The sequence below is a fragment of the Cicer arietinum genome, chromosome 6, assembly GCF_000331145.2.
Source record: "Cicer arietinum cultivar CDC Frontier isolate Library 1 chromosome 6, Cicar.CDCFrontier_v2.0, whole genome shotgun sequence".
Taxonomy (NCBI): Eukaryota; Viridiplantae; Streptophyta; class Magnoliopsida; order Fabales; family Fabaceae; genus Cicer; species Cicer arietinum.
In genome coordinates this window covers 8,775,829-8,793,910 of record NC_021165.2, presented here as the reverse complement: position 1 = coordinate 8,793,910, position 18,082 = coordinate 8,775,829, and the positions used below count along the sequence as shown (strand labels likewise).

General features: G+C 30.1%; 2 protein-coding genes across 3 annotated transcripts; one reads left to right on the top strand and one right to left on the bottom strand.

The window, feature by feature from the left end:
- Window positions 1–1,707: 1,707 nt before the first annotated feature.
- On the top strand, window positions 1,708–4,532 carry LOC101495897 (ubiquitin-like domain-containing CTD phosphatase). The gene is made up of 7 exons (XM_004504142.4): window positions 1,708–2,068; window positions 2,161–2,305; window positions 2,394–2,508; window positions 2,878–2,941; window positions 3,104–3,269; window positions 3,832–4,107; window positions 4,203–4,532. The coding sequence occupies exons 1-6, from the start codon at window positions 1,803–1,805 to the stop codon at window positions 4,075–4,077; spliced, it is 1,002 nt and encodes a 333-aa protein (XP_004504199.1). The 5' UTR covers window positions 1,708–1,802; the 3' UTR covers window positions 4,078–4,107; window positions 4,203–4,532.
- Window positions 4,533–5,732: 1,200 nt separating this feature from the next.
- LOC101495568 (uncharacterized protein At4g06598-like) lies at window positions 5,733–9,524 on the bottom strand. 2 transcript variants are annotated; one of them, XM_073369970.1, is made up of 5 exons: window positions 9,345–9,524; window positions 7,896–8,649; window positions 7,334–7,413; window positions 7,098–7,220; window positions 5,733–6,437 (listed from the first exon to the last, which is right to left on the bottom strand). In XM_073369970.1, the coding sequence occupies exons 2-5, from the start codon at window positions 8,630–8,632 to the stop codon at window positions 6,226–6,228; spliced, it is 1,152 nt and encodes a 383-aa protein (XP_073226071.1). In that variant the 5' UTR covers window positions 8,633–8,649; window positions 9,345–9,524; the 3' UTR covers window positions 5,733–6,225. The 2 variants fall into 2 exon arrangements, with proteins under 2 accessions (XP_073226071.1, XP_073226070.1); XM_073369969.1 differs by lacking the exon at window positions 9,345–9,524 and having other exon boundaries at window positions 7,896–8,663.
- Window positions 9,525–18,082: the final 8,558 nt, after the last annotated feature.

The window sequence follows — 18,082 nt, the reverse complement described above, 5'->3', positions numbered from 1 at the left end:
GTCAATTTGGTTTAGAAGAAGGGAAAAAGATAAATTTTCAGTTTAAAAGCACAAGAGAAATAAAATGAGCACAAGAGAAATAAAATGATGTGTAATGATTATATCTTTGATTTAAGAATAGAATAAAAAATTTAAATAATTTTGTAGTTATTTTATTTTATCTGTTCGTCTCCAAAATTTTTAAAAATAGAAAAAGAACAAATAAATCAAATATATTTTTTCTAAATTATTCTCTCTACTCCCTTCAATTATATCTACTTCCAACTAAATATACTTTTAAAGGAACAAAAAATAATATAAAAAACACAAATGACCAAGAACTCAAGGTAAAATTAAACTAACTTAACTATACATAAATTACAAATTAAAAATATAATAATATTTAGTAAAAATTAGTACTAATACTTTTATTTAATTTTCTCGATATAATAATAAAATAACTACAATTCCCAAACAATTATTTTCTATGAGATTTTTTATTTATTTATAGACGATTTATAATATTAACACTGACATTTGAACTAATCTTTATAGACTTGCATAAGAACTTTTATAGCCTGTTTGTAACATATTATTTTTTAAATGATCATTTTCTTTTAAAAATATTTGTTTTTAAAAAAAGTTACTTATTTGTTATAATTTAAAAAGAAATTAAAACATAAAAAAATTAAAAATTACTAAAAACGATAAATTATTTTGAGTAGTTTTTTGTAAAAATCATTTTATATAATATAACTCGTTTATTTTAAAAAAAAATATATTACAATAGATAAACATAAAACAACTTTAAAAAAAAATGTATAATAGATAATTTATAAATTATTGAATTATGAACACCATTTTTTTCTTCATAATTCATATCAGACGGTCCTTTAATATTTAATAATTCAAAATAATAACATTTTTGTTTGGGATTGAAGTTTATTAAATATAGTTTATGTATTTGTTTGTTTTTATTAAAAAAATATAATATTCATTCATTTAAATTAATAGCACACGTCAATAAAAAACAATATAAATTTATAAAATAAAAAAATTTACAAACAAATTCACGATAAAATACCACAAACGTGGAAAAATTAAAGTGGTTATAATACCTATATATTCGAATTTGTAATATTAAGAACGATAAAATCATTAATTGAATATAAAAAAATTAAAGTAGTCGGAATATTCACACATCCAGATTTACAATATTGAGAGGAATTGATTGAATTATTTATACTTTATTAAAGTTAATATATTAATTTAAATAAAATAGACGAAATAAAAAAACTAATTATTGCATTTAAATGATAAAATAACAAATTACTTAGATAAAAAAATATAAAAAAAAAATGACATAAAACAGTGATTATTAACTAAAAATTGGTCCAAAACCACAACTCTTATATAATTAATAAGAAAAGATACCGAAAGAAAAAAAAAAGACAGCATTAAATTAAAAAATCATTAAGATTCTCTTTATTTATTGCATCGAGAGAAAATAAGATAACATTATATTAAAAACACAATAAAACTATCTTTAATTTATCACATCTCCATTTATGATATTTTAGAGAAAAATTAACACAAGTAAATTAAAAAATCAATGATTTAGTAATGAGATGTACTAAGTAGAGAGATACTATTTTGAAATAAAAAGGTTTTTAATTTTTATTTTTACATGCCGTTTATATTTTGGTTAAACAAATATGACTATTTTTATATTCAGTTGATTCGAACTAGGAAGCGAAGTGAAGTGAACGTGTTTAGGTTGGAGTGAAGTAGTAGTGGGAACAGTTACAGAAGGAGGTGTTACAATGGCGGCTTGTTCATCTTCTTCATCATCGGAAGAAGAGATAACACTGAAAGTTAAATGGAGCGGCAAGGAATACACTGTACGAGTATGCGCCGACGACACTGTTGGAGAACTCAAACGTCGAATCTGCGAATCAACCAACGTCTTACCTATTCGTCAGAAGCTTTTATACCCTAAACTTGCTTCCAAACTTAACGATGACTCTCTCTTACTCTCTCAACTCCCTCTTAATCTCAACAATTCATCTCTCAAATTCACTATGATCGGGTTCGCTCAGTTTGCTTATATATCTCTTAGGGTTTTGTTTTCTTTTTTAATTTAATAATTTAATCATTTAGTGTTTACAATGACATCAACAGTACTACTGAAGAAGATTTGATAGTGGATCCTGTGGATTCTCCTGAGATTCTCGATGATTTTGAACTTCCTCAACAAGAAGCTGTTGATATCAAAGACATGCAAGTCAACCAACTCAAGTTGACCAGACGCATTAATCACTTCAAGGTGGTAGCCACTGCTATTATTCAATTTCAATTTCATTTCTTTCGATGTTTATTTATTTATTTACAATGCTGTTATAATTATAATGTAGGTTGAGATTCAAAACCCTTGTCGCCAAGGAAAGAAACTCCTTGTTCTGGATATTGATTACACTCTTTTTGATCATCGCTCAACTGCCGAAAACCCTCTTCAACTCATGAGACCTTGTATTGCACTCTCAGCTATTTATTCAGAAAATTTCATTTTGGTTTCTAAATATGTATGAGACAGTATTACTATAGTCCTTGAATGAATCGAAATTACTAAATCAAATCTTTTCTTAGTAATTTCGTAAGTGATTTACAAAAGACACATTTGAGGACCAAATAACTGATAAAAGTTACATTCGTGAACTTAATTGACAAACAAAATACATAGTCAGATATATTTTTGTAATTTTGATTCATTTGAGGACTATAGGGATAGGGCCTCACACATTTAAAGAACAAAACAGGTTTTTACTCATTACTTAATTGTGTAATTGCTATTTTTTGTCCCTGCAATTTCCAAATGCAATGGCTTTTTGTTCCTTGTAGACCTTCATGAGTTTCTGACAGCAGTCTATTCTGAGTATGACATTATGATATGGTCTGCAACCAGGTAGGTACCTTCATTTGCTCTCCCGTATATCAAGTTATTGTTCTTTTTTGGCGAATGTATAACCCTTCTGTGATTCACTACTACTGGGATGCATATATTATGTTTTCTGTAATTCAATGAATGAATGAATGCATGATTGTTGCTTCACCCTTTGACTTGCAGCATGAAATGGATTACCCTCAAGATGAGCCAACTTGGGGTTCTGGACAATCCTAACTACAAAATCACAGCACTTCTTGACCACATGGCTATGATCACAGTTCAGACACCTTCTCGTGGAGTCTTTGATTGCAAGCCACTTGGTTTGATCTGGGCTCAGTTCCCTGAGGTATGTATAATGCCATTTTTCTTCATTATGCAAACCTATGTAGCATGGACACTTCGATCATGTATAGTGTCTGACATTGACACGACACACCACTCAGATAGTTACATTCAACCTCTTCCATTACCTCAAATTATTGCTGGTGTCATTGTCACGTCCGGGTCAGTGCTTCTTAGATGCTAAGAAAATAATAGAATTATGGGTAGTATGTTTGTTTTGTTCTATCATTGTCATTGTCATACTTTTCCATCTACAGCTGAGTGGAAAGCTTACATTTTTATATGGAAAAATAAAGGACAACTATAACAGTTTTTGTTTTTATTTCTTCCTGATAAACAAAAAAGATGTTCAATGCTTGTCAGTGTAATTATACATTATATAATCGTAGGTGGACTATGGAGGTATTTGATATAAGTTAAATAAATAGCAAACTGTAACGATTTGACATACCGAATAGTTGTAATCAACGTCTGTTTTTAAGTGATTCCAATATTGTTTCAATTTTTGTCAAAGTCGGCCATGATCTGTTTGTCTTGATGGTGGTTTCTTTCTTGTTTTATTTCAGTTCTACAGTGCTTCAAATACTATTATGTTTGATGACCTTCGAAGAAATTTTGTGATGAACCCGCAGAATGGTTTGACAATTAAACCATTCAGGAAGGCTCATGCCAACCGAGACAGTGATCAGGAGCTTGTGAAACTTACACAATACTTACTGGCCATTGCAGAGCTTGATGATTTGAGTCACCTTGATCATAATAAATGGGAGTCATTCGCGGAGGACACTGGTAAAAGGCGTAGGCACAAATGAGTGATAAAGGAATGCAATAAGAGGAATTTGGTAAGCAAAATGCAGCATCGCAGCTTCTAAACTTATACAAACGGTAGTTTAATGAGAAATATTGCTCAACCCGAGGATTTCTGTTTTTATTTCAGATATTTATGTTAGAAGTTAGAGCAGAGTGAAGGACAGAAAGAGAAATATTCCTTGTGGTAGCTGTGTGTGGAATTATCCAAGATGGTTAATACTGCTTGTGCTATTTCTACGCACCAATTCCTGAAGACTAATAATGCTTTTTGCACGAGAAATTTATTTATGTATTTTCTTAATTTGATGAGAAACTAGTACAAAGCTTGGATCAAAGCCAAAGAAAGGTCAAAATGCTCTTGGAAAATGAGAAAATTGGTGGCAACTGTAACTAACATCCAAAGTGATTAATTTATTCTAATTCTCGGCAGTGCTAAATATGCAAGTTCATTATTTTCTGTGGTTTTTGGCCTATTCTTACTGTTCTTGTATTTTATACTTACGTGTTTTATTTATGAGAAAATGTTTTCCATCTGTCAATAATTCTCTTTTAAGTATAGGACAAGGATTTATCGGGCATACATTATCCGTGTAAAACTGTTTTCTCTGATATGTAATGAATTTTTTTTTATTCTATCATATTATTCTACATTTGTAAGATTATTTGAAATTATGACATGAAAGAATAGTAGTTTCTCATTTGAGTACAATGCCAAACTGTTTTTCACCACTAACAGTGACATCGCCATTGTTTATTACGTGATTTAAAAAACATTGGCTCATTAGGGAAATGAATTAGTTCAACCATGAAGTTCATATTCACAAGGGTGATCTTAAACTTTTATTTTGGTGCTTTAATTGGATAGATCAGTTCACTTCTTGTCTTGCTTGTGTATGAACCCGTTCATAATGGTGGATGTTGATTTCAAAATTTAAAAGGTCCATTTTATGACAAGTAATGTATTGCTTCCAGCCGAACGTATGTTTAAGTGTTTGATTGGAAATGTTGCCAAGCATATCATGTGTAAATTTAAAAATATATATTTTGTTTCCCCAATGCATACTTGTATTATTCTTTCTTCTAATTATAAAAATTACACTAATGGATGGGGTCAAAATATAAATTACACTTACAACCTGAAATTTAATGTGAAAATACTTGTATTCTACATTTCAATGTATTTTTTTAGCCATATTATTGATGTGAAATATCTGCTGACTTGCCCATGACATTTTAGTATATTCTAGTAAAATTAAGTTTGTAAAGAATATATTTCTTTCTCCCTACGATTCTAAGTATGGTTGATGGTTAATTTGGTACTCCTACCATTAAGTATGGGACATAAAAAATCCTAGGCAAAATTTCACAACTCTTGAGGGGAAAGTGTATTATTAAAATTAGGAGAATAATATAATTTAAGCTTCTTTGAAAACAATATAATTTAAGCATCATCTAGAGAAACATAACTGACCCAAACTTAGCATATATGTTCTAGCTGCTATTTAATACAGTATTAGACCCTCAAATGAAAAGTTGGAGTGACTGTTATTGCTAAGAACCTGTCAAAATGAAAATCAATAACACTCTAAGGCTTTCTAGCCTTGCTTTACAATTGAAAGCTGAATTTATTTTTAATTTTATGAAATAATAACAAACAAAAGAAAATCCCAAGTCAATCTTCTCATTGCAATCAGACAACATTGTTTAGAAAAAGAGGAACTTCATTAAAATCATATTACAAACATTAGCTAAACTTTATCCATACAAATAATAATGCACATAGCCCTGAGATTATCTGCTATTTGCACTGGGCCAAATTCCACAACAATGAAGATTCACAAGAGGAGGTATTCAGTTACATCACTGAAGAAGATTCAGTGTTGAGCGAAAGCTTCGAAACCATTGAGTTACCACCTCCGGCAGGTCAAGTGGCAGAAACAGAATCAAGATTTCGGCAATGACCACCAGGTGCACATTAAATAAATGGTGATAGTTGAAGTAAAATAGATAACATAATGACTTAATATGAACGTTGAAATATCAGCAAAGCGGGCAGAGAGAGAGGGCATATCCTGGAAATCTCTACACAATCCCGCATGTCGGAAGGAAAACAAATTCTATCACAGGTGTGGCAACACCAATTGGCAGAGCTAAATTCTGAGTGCTCCATTTGCAGGGTCATGCCCTGAATTGGCATCCTTGTGCTTCAGAGAAAGGTTAGCAAACTGAGACTCAAGGTCTCTGCTGTTTGTGCGTCTATGACTACCAGATGGTTGTTGTTGAGGCTGATGTGTCTGCTGCAGCTGCTGTTGATACATGCTACGTAATCTTCCAATCTCTCTTTCCAGTACTTCCTGCTCCACTGAATTTCACATAGCATAGTTTTTAGCAAAATTATAACTCCAAGAATCCTTAAATTGTAATTCTACCAATATTATAAATAAGAAAAGGACTTGACAGCAATAACTTCGACTAACAAAGAATAGCATGGTCGGCAAATATTTTGATGAATCCTAGTTGAGTAGTTCTTCCGCAAATACATAAGAAAGTGATATGCATGAAACTTGTGGTTATACTCACATGCAATCAAACAAATGCTCATATGTTATCTATATAATCCACTTTGAGTAACAAATTTGTTACTTCTCTATGTTATGTAACGCAACACAACCTTTGAGATCAAACCTCCCTTTCCTTTATATATCACTCAAGCAGTTATTCTCGCAATCAGGCTCAGGTTCATAGAAGATAGAATTTCAGTAACTTTGAGCTTTATTGCCCACTTACATGCTAGAATGAAACTTAAATAATAAACCTAATGTGTTTCTCATCTATCAACGTAAAGAATAAAATGCATAAAAAATTCACAAGGATTTACCAGCTGGCATATGCAAACATATATACAGCATACACATTCTCTTGTATGCAGAACACCCAAATTAACATTTCTAATTCCAAGTAAAACAAATTTCCATTACTTGAAACATAAATGGATAATAATTCTCATACAATTGAAACTTACAATATTTGATAAGCTGCTCCTGTGCTAAACTTTCTAAACGTTGTTTGAGTGCTTTATTCTCCATACTCAGGATAAGATTCTGCTGGTTAAGAAACTCAAGCTCAGCCGACACTTCAGACCCTTCTACCTATGAATTGAAATAAAAAGAAACAAACGGAGTTTTCAACCTTCCAACAAAGTATATATAAGCATTTAAAAATAAAAATGTCACTCATAATATTGCTTTATGTTGAAACTTGCCTGTAAAGCATTTACATTTCTTTCCAGCTCGGCTATGTACTGAAGCTTACGGACCCGCGAACGTTGAGCAAATTGCCTGCATTACAATTGTTTTAGATTTTTTTTCCCATTCCATATATGAATTTGATTGATTTTTATAAATTTTCTGTAAAACAAGTAACAGAAAATAGCCAAAGAAGTTTCTTTACATAAAGAGTTAGAGAAACATGTAGATATTTTTCAACACAGGAAATAGTATACAGATGCAGAGTTCACTTTTGTGCCATACACGAACATCATATATTTTCCCTTTCTAAGTATAATATTGAATTTGATACTATAATCATACACAGTGTATGTGGACAAATTTAAAAAGGTCAAAGAGAGTGCATACAACTTCATGTGATTGCTATGAAACCATTTTGCATGGATCAAAGAGAGTGAGAGAACAGAAGCAGATAATCAAACCATTCATTCACCAAAACATGCAGCCACCAAGTCAGATAAAAGTGATAAAATTAAACAATTACTATAATAGCCAAAAAATCTGAAACTAGAAAGAAAGAAAAAACAGCATACTGTTTAGCACGTTTTGTATCTGTTTCAGAAGCAGATGACTTTGCATATAAACCATCCTTTCTTTCAGAAGATGATCTTATGTCTTGTTGTAAGCCAGATTCTACTGAATCATGATTTTCATTTGCAGTCTGTAGGATCCGATCTGCTTCATATAGTGTACATGGGGTAGGCGATCCTGATCTCTGAAAAGCAACATTGTCTTTTCCAGATGGAACACCACTCAGATTTGTCGCAGCATTTGAAAAAGAGTCCCATGATCTGTTTCTCTGCTTTGCAGCATTTATTTCTGCATACATCGGTACATGACGAGCATCTTTGTTGCGGTCAAAGTCAGGAGGGGACCAAGCCGGAATTGATAAGAAATTCTTATATTTATACTCATCCTGATCTGCATAATTGATGTTAGACGCATTAATAGTGTCAATATACGCAAAAGAATCACTTGACGAACGCCTATGACCACCCCTTCTGACAGGTGTCTCTGGCTCATTTAGGAGATCATCAAGCCATGATGGTTGCTCCTCAATAAGATGGCTCTCAGATGAAGTACGTTGATGATGTGTGTTTCCTTCTCTTGGCTTATTAACAGGTTTCGAACCAACTGTAGGATTTGAGACATAATCAGCATATGGTTGAGAAATACTAGGAAACGGGCTTTTGGGAGGAAGCAGAGCATGAGCATGTTTTCCAGGATACACGAAATTTCTGATACCCGACGAGCTCTTTGAATTTGCCATAGAAGCAGGATCAATACCTGTCAAATAAAAACTATATGAAATATTAGCACATTAGCTATCCTCGCGCATAAGAATCATCAATGGTTTTAAGTTAGAAAACTTAAAACCACTCCTATATTACAAACAAATTGGCATCTTTATTGAAGTAAAAAGTCAAACTGAAAGAATTTGGTCTAGTAAACCTGCCAAGGCAACAACAGTTTGCTACCAATGTAACAACAATTTCAAAAACAATCTGCAGAAAGAAAAATCTGAAGCTTGGAAGCCACAAGCTACTACCTGAAGGATGAAAAAATCCAATCCGCAGAAAGAAAAAAAATAAAGACAATTAAAAAACAAAATTAAAACCTTGCATCCATTTACTAATTTGTTTTATTTTTCCAGGACCCAGATGATGAAAAATCCAAAGATAGAAACTTTAATCAGCTACTTTCCCAAAACATTCACATCCACACATACTTTCAGAAAATTAAGACTAAAAAAACGGTCAACAAAAAGGGGGAAAACAATTGAATCCTAAATGATGCAATGTGTGACTCTACGGTATCAACTGAACAACAAATTCCAGCTGATTAAACAAATTTTGAACAAATTAGGGATATTAAAAAGCGATGGATTCGTTTTACAAACAAACAAAAATAAAAAATCAAGAAAAAAATCGAAACGAAAAGAAAGAACCCAAAAAAGGGAAGAAAAGAAGAAAAAAACTCGCCTTTGAAGATTGAAGATTCTAGATCCCTAAATGCAATGGTAAAAGGGGCTTGAAATCAAAGCAATGTTTGAATCTTTCTTTCTCTCTCTCTCTCTCTCTCTTATGGTCGTGTTAGGGTTCGTTTCTTCAACTACCTGTCTCTCTTGTCGTTGAAGCTGTGGCTTGATTGTAAAAATCCATGATGAATGACCAAATAATACTTGTGTTGTTCCAAAAACTTTTGCGTTTTCACGTTTTCACCCCCCTTTATTATCATTTTCTTCTAAAAACAATTTTTTTTTTCTTTTCTAAAACCATTTTTTTGTCAGTAATTTTATTTATTTTTATCCGTAAATGAAATAGTGAACACGGATACACAATCTAATAATATTAATATTTATTGATTAAATTAAATTTTATAAATAAAAAATAGTATTTTTTTTACTTAACAATAAAAGATCAACTTACGGTGTCACTCTTTAAATTGTTACGTAATTTAGTTAAAATAAGATTAAATTAATATAAAATAATTTTAAATATTCGTTCATGCAAGTTTATGTTGTTTTCATTTTTGTCTTTGTAAGTTTTTTTTTCAATTTAATCTATATAAGTTCAATTTATTTTGAAAATCATCTATATCATTAGTTGTTAACAAAAAAACTTGCATGGCAAACAGATGAATACTATGACAGATGAATAAATTAAATAATTAAAAAAAGTGAAACCAAATAATTAATTTGATTTAAAAAAAAATGAAAAAAAATAAATTAAAGAAAATTGAAGATGTTATGTTTTAGTTCCTCCATCTAAAATCAGAAATAACATTGGGGATTAAAGTTCTCTCATTCTTTCTTCATCGTCATATGACCATTATCAGATCACCAACATCGAATCACCAACAAAAAATTGACAACTATAAGCAATCTACAAACAAAAACAAAAAATTAATTATTAAACTTAGTAAACATAAAATATAACTAAAAAAAAATAAACTTAAAAATAATAGATTTAAGAAAAATTACTCATATCCCAATGACATCTCTAAACTTGCCATATAGGGTTTTTATCAATGTTAAAGATTAATATACACATTGATTTTCTACACCCATATTCACGCAATTGAAAACAAGTTGAGTTTGTTGCATACGAAGATGACATCGTGGTTGAACGACGGAGAATCAGGTGAAAATTCGAAGATGATGATGCGATGATGGTGATTCAAAGATGGCAATTCAAGGATGGTGATTCGAATATGGTGATGCAATGATGATAAATCAATGTTAGGACTCTGGTAATGGTGATGCAATGATAGAGAAATGATGAGAGAACTCTAATTCCCAACCTATTTTTGATTTTGGATGGAAGAATTAAAACAAAACACTTTTAATTTTTCTTAACTTATTTTTTAACCAATTTAATTACTTAATTTCATTTTTTTTATTATTTAATTTATTCCTCTTCCACATCAGATGCAACGTCACTCTTCAATTTGCCAAGTAAGCTTTTTTAAAACAACAAATATGATTTTAATACTAAATTTAATTTACTAAGTTTAAATTGAAGAAAAAAAAAACTGACGGGGACGAAAATGAGAAAGGCCAAACTTATAGGGACATGATATGTGAATATGTACACATATGTGAACTGAGTTTAGTATTTTGTATTACCCTAGTATACATGAACTCAATTTACATTGACAATATTTCTTAATTTTTGATATGTTCCTATTGGATGTAGATAAATGGACAAGGAGAAGACAATAGTGACATAATGTATGAAAGTTTGAAACCTAAATTTGGCGGAATGTACGATGGCTTAGAACCTAATTTTGATGCAATGAATGACAGTGTTAAACCCGAAATTGAAGATACAATGAATTATGGTGTCGAACCAGGTATGGTGGATTTAGCTGATATATTTTACCAATAACATGATGTTTGATTCATAATATGATTTATTGAGATAGACTAGATATGACGAAAGGAAAAATGAAATTGTTGATGTCATCTTTAGATATGAAATCTCCACAACACGATTCAGAATAAAGACAAAATTAATTATTGGTTATGAAAGACGCGACAATTACATACCTTGGAAGAATCCTAAACATGTGAGGAGTATTTGGTGATATGACGAAGAACATGATTAAACCAAGAAAAATATTGATGACATTAAATGATCATAATGTTGAAAGTTTAACAACAATCAAGAAGGTTTACAATGTACATCAAACATATCATTCATCACTTAGAGATAACGTAATTGAAATGGAACATCTAATAGCATTGATGGAATGCAACAAATATGTGCATCAATATAGAAAGATAGACGATTCAAATGAGTTGGGAGACATATTATGGACCCATCCACATGATATCACTTTTGAAAATAAATTTCACATAGAAGTGATTATGGATAACACATACAAGACATGCAGGTGTCGAATGTCATTACTTGAGATTATTGGTGTTACTTCTACTAAAATGACGTTTTGTGTGAGATTTGCATATCTACAACATGCTTGTAACTTCGCGTGAGCACTACAAATGTTAAAAGAACAAATTACTTATGGTGAAGTTCAAGTCATTGTTATTGATAGAGACATTGTTTTGATGAACGTGGTTCAATATCTTTTTCAAAAAGTGGTCAATTTATTGTGTTTGTTTCATGTATGCAATAATGTTAAAGTCAAATGCAAGACAATTGTGTTTTCAAAAACGAAAACAAGTGCATATAATTGAGGCATTAGAGGATCTTGTTTATAATTATGATGAGACTTAGTATTACATGAAGTTGACTATGTTTGAAGGAATTTGTAGTGACTCTTCAATTTTTTATGATTATGTACATGAATTGTGGTTAAATCCTCATAAGAAAATATTTGTTGAGGCGTGACAACACGACAACACAAATGGTCGAATATGCACATTGGAGTTTGAAAGAGATATTAGAAGACAATACGAAGATATATGTAGTGCTTGATAAACTATTTATAGTATAATTGTATTATAACACTCTAAGATAATAATATCATGGTTTAAATATGTTTTTAGTCCCCGTAAATATCACAGATTTTGGTTTTAGTCCATGTAAAATTTTTTGTTTGGATTTCATCCCTGTAATATCAAAAAAAAATTATTTTTTGTCTTTAACATCAAGTGGACGTTACAAAAAACGTTAATTGACAAAAGGAAACGTGGACTAAACGTTTAAATATGTTTTTGGTCCCCGTAAAATATAACAATTTTCAGTTTTAATCCCTGAAAAATATTTGTTTGAACTTCTTCTATGCAATATAAAAAAAAAAATTATTTTTGGTCTTTAACATCAAATAAACGTTACAAAAACGTGAGCCGATAAATAGAGGAAAACGCGGACCAATCGTAGCACTCCAAAGGAAATATTAATTTAAATATTAGAATAATTTGTATACTTATTTTTATCTGTTATTTAAATATTGTTTCAGTTAAACTTGTTTAGTATAATTATTTAAATTTGTATTCTCATTGGGGTTTGTATACTTATTTTATTAGAAATAAGTATATAAATTATTTTTATTTGTTATTTAAATATTATTTCAGTTAAATTTGTATTCCCATTGGAGTTTGTATACTTATTTTATTAGAGATAAGTATATAAATTATTTTTATTTGTTATTTAAATATTATTTCAGCTAAATTTGTTTAGAATAATTTTTTAAATTTGTATTCATAGTTTTCCTCTATTTGTCCGTTCACGTTTTTGTAACATCCATTTGACGTTAAGGATAAAAAATAAAGTTTTTGGATATTGCAGGTAGCGGTGGGAATAGGTCAGGTCATGCCAGACTTTGAAAGGCCTCAGTCTAGCCTACGATTTATTTTTTAGGCCTAAGCTTGGCCTACGGCCTATCATAGGGTTTGTTTTTCGGCCTGGCCTGACCTTTTTAAAAGTTTGATCTGGCCTGAAAGCCTATTTAAAAGCCTATTTAAAATAATTTTTAAAAAATATGAAACAAACATCCTTTAAACCCTAAAAAATAATTATTTGTGTCAAATAATATTTTTTTTTCTAAAACAAATACACTCATTATTACCTCTTAAACAAATATGAAACGACTATTGAGTGATTGACTTACTCAATATGGAATGATCACCGAGTGATTGCCTAATTGATAGAATTTAAAATAGAAAATAATATTATTAATATAATAATAATAAATAATATTAATAAATAATAAAATATATATAGACCGACCAGTCAGGCCTAATAGGCTTTTTTATAAGTCTGAGGCTGACCTATTTAAATAAATAAGCTTTAAAAACAGTCTGAGTCAAACCTTTTTATTAAATAGGCCATGACATAAGTAGGTCAGGCCATAGGCCCCTGACGGACGACCTAGCCTATTCTCATCCCTAATTGCAAGGATGAAATCCAAACAAATATTTTTTAGGGACTAAAACTGAAAACTGTTATATTTACAAGGACAAAAAACATATTTAAATATTTAATTCACGTTTTCCTTTGTCAATTAATGTTTTTTGTAACATCCATTTGACGTTAAGGACCAAAAATAAATTTTTCTAATATTACATGGATAAAATTCAAATAAATTTTTTTAAGGGACTCAATAACATATAACATATTGTAAGGTGCATCGACACAATAACATATTGTACAATCATTTTTGTGGTGTTGTGTGTAAAAATACAATAGATCAAATTGTTGTTGAGTACGATCACATGAAGTATTTGGGTATTATAAGTGTGAATGTCATTGCACTATTCAGTTAAGACATGTTATATCTTGTGCATGTGAAATAAACATGTATATATGATACCACATCCAATTATGTTAGATGTTATTCAGAGGCAAATGCAGTAAATGAAGGAAAGGAAAAAGACACAAATAATGATTTAATATCTTGCTTCACTACCAACCCAATAGCTACGTCTAGTTCTTTTCACCCATAATGATTTAAGTAATTCAAAACAAATTACAACCACTCAATATTCTTCTTCTTCTATCGTTGCTTTTGACTTGTCTCTAGATTCATAGATGATTGTTACCCCTAAATTAGATCTTGATCATAGCCTGTAATTTTCTGATTGTTTTAGACAATTGCAGAAATTAAATTGTCGACCGTTGTTGGAGTTCAATTTTGACCTACACTTTAATTCATAATTTTGTTGCTAAATTTAATTATGATCTAAGCTTTAATTTATAATTTCATTGCTTGATCGTTGTTGGGATTTTCATAATGGTCATTTATTGATTTGCACATTTCAGTTGTCGTGAATTTGAATTGAATTGTTTTTATTTGATGAAATATTCAAATATTCAATTCGGTGCAATTAAGAATGTAACTGACTGAACACTTTAATCCTTTCAAGTGTGTACAAAAGTAACCGCTTGGATATTTAATCTTTGGTATCAAATTAGAGGTAGTGAACATTTATCAGATTTTGTTTCTGAGTTGTGTGTCTTCAGAGTCAACTTCAAAAGTCATGATCTTTTATCAAAGTCAAATCCATTGACTTTTCCATAGCAGTTGACTTTTCCAAAGCCATGAGCCGTGTTTATGTGACACGTTGACTTTTCATCAAACATTGAACTTATCCAGAGTCGTTGACTTTTCATGTTGCATTGACTCTTTCATCGAAGCCATTGACTTTTTACAAAGCCATTGACCTTTTCCTTGTTGACTTATTCGTTAGAGTCATTGACTTTCCTCACACGCATTGATTTTCCTCAAAGTCATACACTTGCTTGTGTTGGAGGTAAGTCTAATAATCAGAGTCATAGGTAGTATGAAGTTCATAGTTAAACTTAATCATCTTTTGAGGTTGAATTAGCAAAGGCAACTTAGTAGAGACAAAGTCAGTGTTGCATATTAGAGTTAGATGCTTGCATCTGAGTTTCTTTATTGGAAGCAACTTATTTGAACATGTTGCGCTTGACTTCAGAGTCTCCTCTTCAGAGACAAAACCTTGGAGGCAAATCATCATATTCAAATCCCTAGACTTAGTTACTTAGAGGCAGATCTTGAGATGCATCTCGTTTGAAGAGTGTGCAGTTCATTTTATTTGATCCGTCATTTTATTTTGTTTCCTCTTAATTTGCTCGCTTCCTCTTATTCGAGACACTTCATTTGATGGACGCGCTTCCTCTAATTCGAGGAGCTTCCTTTGATCTTGGACGCTTCCTTTTTAATTTATTTTCTGCATACTTAATTAAATTATTAGTGCATTAAATTGTTCTACAAAATACCTTTTGTTATCATCAAAACAAGATGAACAATTATTCTACAAACCATCCAGATTTTAACAATTTCCCCTTTTTGATTATGAGAAAACAATTATCTTTGCGAACAATTTAATGATAATAACAATAGAGAATAATTCACAAGGCTCTAAAAATAACTAAGATGCATACATTGCAAAGCTCCCCCTAACTCTAAGCATATTTAATTATAAAGCATAAGGTGACATTCTAACTGTTTAGGAGAAATATTATCCCCCTATTTTAAGGTTTCAAATCAGAGTAAACAAGGGTTGTTTTAAGTTGTTCCTAAAATTGTTCTCGAAAATTATTCTCCTTCTTTTTGTCATCAGACAAAAGGTGAGTCAACTTAAAAAAAATTCCTAATAATTTCATAGTATTTCAGCATATCATTTATCTTAGGGTAGTTTGATCATAATATATATTTTGCATGTGACGTTTTATAGACCAAAACCATCATTTAGTGATAAAAACAATATTCGTAATTTCTTTTATAAACTCAAATATGTCTGGAGCAAGGGTTTTGTTAGAATGTTTGTCCACTGATGTTCAATGTCAACAAACTTAATATCTCAAGTTTCGTTTTGAACAAAGCCTTTAATGAAGTGATGTTTTATTTCTATGTGCTTAACCATACAATGCATAATTGGATTTTTAGTTAAGCATATGGCAGAAGTGTTATCATAAAATATAAGAATTTTACTCTCATAAAGCTTGTAGTCTTGTAGCTGATGCTTCACCCATATGAGTTGAGTGTTGCATCATGTTGTTGATATATATTATGCTTGTGTTGTTGACAGAGCAATGGTGCATTGTCTCTTGTTGGACTATGAGATCATATTGGCACCTAGGAAAGTGCAATTTCCACTTATGCTTTTTCTTTGAAGTTTGTCTCATGCATAGTCAGTATCACAATATCTCACTAACGTGTACTCATAAGATTGCTTATAGAATAAACCAATGTTAGTAATGCCTTTCAGATATCTAAAAACCCTCTTTATTATTGTTAAGTGAGATTCTTTTGGATTTGCCTGAAACCTGATACACGCACACACTAAACATAATATTAGGCCTAAATGCAATTAAATAAAGTAAAGATCCTATCATGCCTCTGAAGGTTTTCTGATCATCCTTATTGCATGAATAATCTTTTTCTAGTGAAAAGGTTGGATGCATTGGAGTGCTCATTGGTTTGCATTCATCCATCTTGAACTTCTTGAGAAGCTCTTTTGTATATTTAGTCTAATGAATCAAAACTTCATTCTGCTTCCGTTGAATCTGAATTCCTAAGAAGAACTTCAGTTCTCCCATCAAACTTATTTGGAATTCACGTTTCATTAACTCAGCAAAGTCTTGACAAAGCTTGCCATTAGTAAAATCAAATATTATATCATCCACAAAAATCTGAATTATAAGATCATTTTAACTGATTTTGTAAACAAGGTTGTGTCAACCTTCCTTATTTTAAAACCATTTTCTAGCAATAAATTGTTTTGTCTATCATACCAATTTTCTAGGTGTTTGTTTTAGACTATACAGTGATAAGACATAATCTAAAAACTCAAAATTTTCAAAACAATCCTTTATTTATTTATTTATTTATTTTCCAGATTTGATCTTTTATTTAATTTTAAGTAACAATTTGATCTTTTATATCTTAAAATATCAACAATATTATCCTTTTTTTTTTACAAAAATTTAAAAAATTCATCAAAATTTTCAAATAAAATTTATAAAATTAATTATCATCTCCGATATAATGCACATTTCATCAAATTCATATTTCAAATAAAATCACATTTTCATTCTTTATTTGATATTGTTGGATATGAAAATACGAGTTTATTTGAATATTTGAATTATGCATTTGATGAATATATGAATTTTCTTGAAATTGATATTGAATTTTATAAATTATTTTTTGAAGATGTTGATAAATGTTCTAAATTCATGTAAAGAAATGATAATATTGGTAACATTTTAAAATATAAAAGATCAAATTGTTACTTAGAATTAAATAGAAGACTAAACCCAAAAAACAAAAAAAGATAAATGACTAAAGTATTATATGAAATTAAAATAAGGGGTCGCGAGAGTAATTATTCCATAATAATAATAATTATCTATAAATTAGAATATTTAAAATTTGAAAATCTTTATTTTTAATCTTTTGATATTGAATATTGCAGGAAACAATTTTTTTAAGTTAAATGGTTGAAAATTTTCCACACCACTCTCAAAAAAACTTAACATTGTTAAGTTTTCCTGAACACTCATAAATGGTCTGGTATTCTCTTTTATTTGGAAAAAAAAAGAAAGTAAAATGGTCTGGTACTTTGTAAATAAATGAGGCCCAAATCACAATATTCCATATACAGTTGTCATAATATTTTATTTTTTCCTTATGGGATGGCGATGCACATAAATATAAACTGACCAGGACTGACCTATATATTATTATATATAAATAAATAAATATATATATATTTTGTCTTAAC

Excerpts from the sequence above, each read along its gene's own strand:
- LOC101495897 (XM_004504142.4), top strand. The coding sequence starts at position 1,803 with ATGGCGGCTTGTTCATCTTCTTCATCATCGGAAGAAGAGATAACACTG. Across the intron at positions 2,069-2,160 it reads CTCAAATTCACTATGATCGG|TACTACTGAAGAAGATTTGA; the intron begins GTTCGCTCAGTT and ends TGACATCAACAG. Across the intron at positions 2,306-2,393 it reads GACGCATTAATCACTTCAAG|GTTGAGATTCAAAACCCTTG; the intron begins GTGGTAGCCACT and ends ATTATAATGTAG.
- LOC101495568 (XM_073369970.1), bottom strand. The coding sequence starts at position 8,632 with ATGGCAAATTCAAAGAGCTCGTCGGGTATCAGAAATTTCGTGTATCCT. Across the intron at positions 7,414-7,895 it reads GATACAAAACGTGCTAAACA|GCAATTTGCTCAACGTTCGC; the intron begins GTATGCTGTTTT and ends ATTGTAATGCAG. Across the intron at positions 7,221-7,333 it reads TGTAAATGCTTTACAGGCAA|AAGGGTCTGAAGTGTCGGCT; the intron begins GTTTCAACATAA and ends ATTCATAGGTAG.